The following is a 5,746-nucleotide window of genomic DNA, read 5'->3' as shown; positions in this document are numbered from 1 at the left end:
GCCCACTCCCTCATCGGCAGCTCGGCGCTCGGGTGGCGGAAGTGACGTCCAGGCGCCGCAGCCAAGCGCCGAGCGGGGCTGATGCAACCGGGAGCAGGTCGGTGCGGCCGGGCCGGGGGAAGCGGGGCGGGCTGGGCACCGGGCGGCCGTGGGGCGGCCCGGGGGGCTGGGGAGGCCGGTAATGCTGTGACCTTCCCTGCAGCCGCCGCTATGGAGCCCGCGCTTGGTCCGCAAGAGAAATATCACCTCATCACCCGGAACCTGCAGGTACTGAGCGGGGATCGGGGCGGGAGCGGCCCTGGGTGCAGCAGAGGGGCCCGGAGCAGCCTCTGGGTGGGCCGGAGCCGGGCCCGGCTCGGGGCTTGGCCGCTCAGTGGGACGTTGTCCTGCCCGTGTGCCCCCGCAGCGGGAGGCTCAGCCACACCAAGCGTGTGTCTTGTTCCTCCGCAGGAGGTGCTGGGGGAGGACAAGCTCATGGGCATCCTGAAGGAGCGGGAGTTGAAGATCTACTGGGGAACGGCCACCACGGGCAAGCCGCACGTGGCTTATTTCGTGCCCATGTCCAAGATCGCGGATTTCCTCAAGGCCGGGTGCGAGGTACGGGCACGGCTGGGGCTCCTGCGGGGCTTTGTCACCGCACCGGTGGGTGGGAACCTCCGTTCACATGAGCAGCTGACACCGACACTATCCCTGAAGAGAAGCTGCCAAATTCATGTATACCGTGATTAAGTTATAAAAGACGTACCCATCATTAACCAATTGACATGAGATAGAAGGACAGGGAACTGCTGGAGAGAGTCCAGTGCAGCCACCAAGATGCTGGAGGGAGTGGAGCATCTCCCGTGTGAGGAAAGGCTGAGGGAGCTGGGGCTCTGGAGCTGGACAAGAGGAGACTGAGGGGGGACTCATTCCTGGGGATCAATATGGAAAGGGGGAGTGTCAGGAGGATGGAGCCAGGCTCTTCTCGGTGACAACCAGTGACAGGACAAGGGGCAATGGGTGCAAACTGGAACACAGGAGGTTCCACTTAAAGATGAGAAGAAACTTGTTGGGGTGAGGGTGGCAGAGCCTGGCCCAGGCTGCCCAGGGGGGTTGTGGAGTCTCCTTCTGTGCAGACATTCCAACCCGCCTGGACACCTTCCTGTGTAACCTCATCTGGGTGTTCCTGCTCCATGGGGGGATTGCACTGGATGAGCTTTCCAGGGCCCTTCAACCCCTGACATTCTGGGATTCTGTGACCACCTGCAAAATGAGGGGATATTTTTCAAGTTTTAGATCCTTCTGCCTGACAAGAGGGAGACAGAAGATTAAGTGATGCATTGTTTGGAAGCAGAGTGCTTAGTTTATATTTAACTAATAATCAATAGGTGTATTGTAAGTAAGATCATCAATTATTTATTAGTATGGATATATGTCAAAATTTTCAAAAATTGTGATGCATATGTAATAATTATGTGAATATAAGCAACACAAGAGCATCCAGTCGTTGTAGCACTTATGGAGGATGATCCCCGGTGTTCCCCAGCACTGAAAAAATAAAGAATGCCGCTTAACAGTATAACTGACTCTGTTTTTAAGTTTATTTCATTGTTTCATCCCATCCCCACCAGGTGACGATACTCTTCGCTGACCTCCACGCTTACCTGGACAACATGAAGGCTCCCTGGGAGCTGCTGGAGCTGCGCACCCGCTATTATGAGAACGTGATCAAAGCCATGCTGGAGAGCATTGGGGTGCCCCTGGAAAAGCTCAAGTTTGTCCGGGGCACCGACTACCAGCTCAGCAAGTGAGTCCTGCACCACCTGGGCCTCCTGGGAGGGAAGAGCCCGACCTGGGGCTGTGCTGTTCCTGCCCTGCCCTGTTCCTGAGCCCACTCCCAGGCACCATCAGTCAGGGAATAAAGTGAAGGCACCTCAATGCCTGTTGTTGTGGCCAGAACCGGCGTTTATGTGAAGCGGCTCTAAAATAATGCCCCCCTCCTAACAGCGCTGTCCCGTCCCGCAGGGAGTACACGCTGGACGTGTACCGCCTCTCGTCCGTGGTGACGCAGCACGACGCCAAGAAGGCAGGAGCGGAGGTGGTGAAGCAGGTGGAGCACCCTTTGCTCAGCGGTTTGCTGTACCCAGGCCTGCAGGTATGTCATGCCGAGGTGGGTTTGGCAGAGCCACTTGGCTGGGGTGGTGCTGGGTGAAACCAGAACCACAGGGATGTGTGAGGCTGAATGCCGAGGTCATCGTGCCCCAGTATTACAGCAGCACGAGGCATAACCCGAGCACAGAGCTGCTTTTGCAGGAGGGCTCCCAGGGTGGCAGGAGTGTCCTGGCAGGGGCTGGGCAGGTCCTGGGGGATGGGCAGGACCCCCAAAAGCCAAGCTTAGCTGGGCCATGAAGTTCTGGAGCCAGGCTGAAGGCCGCGCGTGTCTCTGCAGGCGCTGGATGAGGAGTACCTGAAGGTGGACGCGCAGTTTGGAGGAGTTGATCAGCGGAAGATCTTCACCTTTGCAGAGAAGGTGAGGAGCGGGGGGTTTGTGAGCCCCCTGCAACCCTGGCTCAGGGCTCGAGCACTCGCTGATCCCTTGGGAGAAGCGTATCTGGGATTTTGGTTGGCACCAGTGGGCTCTGCACAGCTCCTGCTGCTGCTCTCATGGTCCCTGAGGCACAATAGTGCTGCCACACATCCCCAGCTGTGGCTGTCTGTGCTGTTTGAACCCACGAGACCTTTCTGGGTCCCAAAGTTATCTGGAGCCAGGAGCAAACGGGTTGGGAATTAAAGCTGATCTGCAGAAAAAGACTGTCCGTGACTTGCCTCCTTGTGTTTTCCCAGTACCTGCCTTCCCTGGGCTATGCCAAACGCGTCCATTTGATGAATCCGATGGTTCCCGGTCTGACAGGCAGCAAAATGAGCTCGTCAGAAGAGGTTGGTCCCTGAGCGGTGACTGCGATCAGGGGTTAATGGCTGGGGCGGAGAGGCTGCACCCCAAGAGGAGGCGACTTCTATCACGCTGGGGTCTAAGAAGAAGTTGCAACAACTCCAGCGTGAGTTGTCTCATTTGGGTAAAGGGCTGCAGAAATCTCTTCCTGCAGGACTCAAAGATTGATCTTCTGGACCGCAAGGAGGATGTGAAGAAGAAGCTGAAGAAGGCTTTCTGCGAGCCAGGGAACGTGGAGAACAACGGCGTCCTCTCCTTCATCAAGCACGTCCTCTTTCCCCTCAAGTCAGGTGAGGGGCTCTGGGGCTTGTTTGTCCTGTGGGTAAGAGGAGGGGAGGGCAGCGTGTGTCCCCTGAGTGTCCCCAGGCCCTGCTGTCGTCCCTCTTGGCTCTTGGGCTCGGTGGGGCGGATGGTTTATCTGGCTGAGCAGGGAGCCAGTGTCCACTTGGATTAATCTGAGCTTTAAAATCCGTGTGTCGCAGAATTTGTGGTTCTGCGAGAAGAAAAATGGGGAGGAAACAAAACCTACACAGAGTACGAGGCCCTGGAGAAAGACTTTGCTGACCAGGTGAGCGCTGGGAGGGACTGAACCCTGTCCCTGTCCCCGAGGACTGTGCAGGAACCCATCTGTCCATCGCAATACAGGTTGTGCATCCTGGAGACCTGAAGAACTCGGTGGAGGTTGCCCTGAACAAACTGCTTGACCCCATCAGAGAGAAATTCAACAGCCCGGAGCTGAAGAAGCTGACGAGCGCAGCGTATCCCAACGCGGCCAAAGCCAGTAAGGAGCTGCTGGGAGCTCGGGGAATGCAGGACTGGGTGGGAGAGAATCCCCCAGGGTTAGAGAGTTCTGAAACTTCAGTCTCAGCTTGAGGGACTAGTGAAGCAGAGTGGGGGCTGTGCTCTGTGGTGTGGAGACATGCAGGGAATTCAGCAGCACCAGCATTTGGGGCTCACTGTGCCCCCCAGGGCCTGTTTTTATTCATAGAATCATAGAATAGAATCACAGAATCATTTTGGTTGTAAAGACCCTCAAGATCATCAAGTCCAACCATAACCCAGGGCACTGCCCCATGTCCCTGAGAGCCTTATCTCCGTCTGTCCAGCCCTCCAGGGATGGTGACTCCAGCACTGCCCTGGGCAGCCTGTTCCAATGCCCAACAGCCCTTTGGGGAAGAACTTGTTCCCCAGATCCAACCTCAACCTCCCCTGGTGCAACTTGAGGCCATTTCAGAGTGACACAACTGTTCCCTTTGCCCTGCAGAGCCTGCAGAGAAGAGCACCAAGAACTCGGAGCCAGAGAACGTGGACCCATCCCGGCTGGACATCCGCGTTGGCAAAGTGATCAGCGTGGAAAAGGTACGGGCGCAACGGGAAGAGGGGACAGACCTTTCTGCATGGTGACATGGGCCCTTGGAACCCGTGTTGGGGGGTCCTGTTACTTTTCTGCCACCCCATTCCCCTTTCCCCCCTTCCCCTCCTCCTGTTCGGCAGCACCCGGACGCAGACAGCCTGTATGTGGAGAAGATCGATGTGGGCGAGCCGGAGCCCCGCACGGTGGTCAGTGGCCTGGTGCAGTTTGTCCCCAGGGAGCAGCTGCAGGACCGGCTGGTGGTGCTGCTCTGCAACCTCAAGCCCCAGAAGATGCGGGGTGTGGAGTCGCAGGGCATGGTGCTGTGTGCCTCCAGGTGAGGGGGGCAGCAGTTCGGACCCCCCTCTCCTGCCCCAGAGCCCGGCAGTGCTGAGGGGAAGGTGGTTGTCACCTCAGGGTGACTCTGTGTCCCCCACATGCCCCGCAGCATAGGGGAGCCGCGGCAGGTGGAGCCCCTGGACCCGCCGGCTGGGTGCTGCGCTGGGGAGCGTGTCTACGTGGAGGGGTATGAGGACGGGGAGCCCGACGCCGAGCTCAAGCCGAAGAAAAAGGTCTTTGAGAAGCTGCAGGTGAGGGGCTGCGCTGGGGGGCTCTGGGTGTCGAGTGGGACAGTGCTTAGGGCCACATAGATGCCACTGTCCCCAGTTCTGGGTGCCCTCAAGTAAGTGATTTGCCACTCGGTGCCCGTGTTTGCTGCTGCTGGAGGAGTCAAACCTCCTCAGCCCTGCTGGCAGCCCAGGCCTAACCCTGCTCCCCCGGCTCTGCTCCCCAGGCCGATTTCCGCATCTCTGAGGATTGTGTCGCCCAGTGGAAGCAGAAAAACTTCCTGACCAAGCTGGGGAGCATCTCCTGTAAAAGCCTGAAGGGAGGGAGCATCAGCTAACAAGTGACGGTGCTGCAGCTCCTGCCTGGTCCCCTCCACCACCTCTGCTCCCAGTCCTGCCATCTCCCCCCAGTGCCCCGTGCAGGGGCCTCAGCCTGTGGGACCTGGGGGCTCTGGGACTGAATCTGCAGCCTGGGGAGCTGCCCCCGCTGTCCCCTGGGCCGGCTCAGCTGGCAACTGTGGGGGACTGGCGGTGACACCGCACCCAAGGGACCTGTGTGACTTGTGCCCATGGCCTCGGGCTGGATGCTGGGGCCATCGCTGCGCTCCTGGTTGTGCCACGGACCGGGACGGCGGGTGCTGCGGTGAGGGCAAAAAGGGAAAGCTGCTTGCTCAAACTGGTGTTGCTGCTAACGGAGCTGAGGACAACCGGGGGTCCCCTGCTCTGCCCAGGGACCCCCCATTCATGCTTCCCTGGGGCTGGTGCTGCCCTTTGGCCAGGAGCCCAGCAGCTCCGTCCTGAGCCTGTGGGGAGGCTGTGGGGGGTGTGGGCCTTAAAAACTGACTCGGGAACCATCTGTCTGTCATAAACCCAAATAAAATGTCAGTCTGACTGTGCCCA

The 5,746-nt window shown here is 58.7% G+C and overlaps 1 protein-coding gene across 1 annotated transcript; it reads left to right on the top strand.

The window, feature by feature from the left end:
* The first annotated feature begins 7 nt into the window (after positions 1–7).
* Positions 8–5,742, top strand: YARS1 (tyrosyl-tRNA synthetase 1). The gene is made up of 14 exons (XM_065041720.1): positions 8–97; positions 203–267; positions 451–597; positions 1,611–1,786; positions 2,005–2,134; positions 2,429–2,509; positions 2,824–2,916; positions 3,084–3,219; positions 3,412–3,497; positions 3,575–3,710; positions 4,194–4,288; positions 4,424–4,617; positions 4,729–4,870; positions 5,074–5,742. The coding sequence occupies exons 1-14, from the start codon at positions 82–84 to the stop codon at positions 5,182–5,184; spliced, it is 1,608 nt and encodes a 535-aa protein (XP_064897792.1). The 5' UTR covers positions 8–81; the 3' UTR covers positions 5,185–5,742.
* Positions 5,743–5,746: the final 4 nt, after the last annotated feature.

Source organism: Columba livia, chromosome 26 (genome assembly GCF_036013475.1).
Source record: "Columba livia isolate bColLiv1 breed racing homer chromosome 26, bColLiv1.pat.W.v2, whole genome shotgun sequence".
NCBI lineage: Eukaryota > Metazoa > Chordata > Aves > Columbiformes > Columbidae > Columba > Columba livia.
This window is presented reverse-complemented; position numbering and strand designations above follow the sequence as displayed.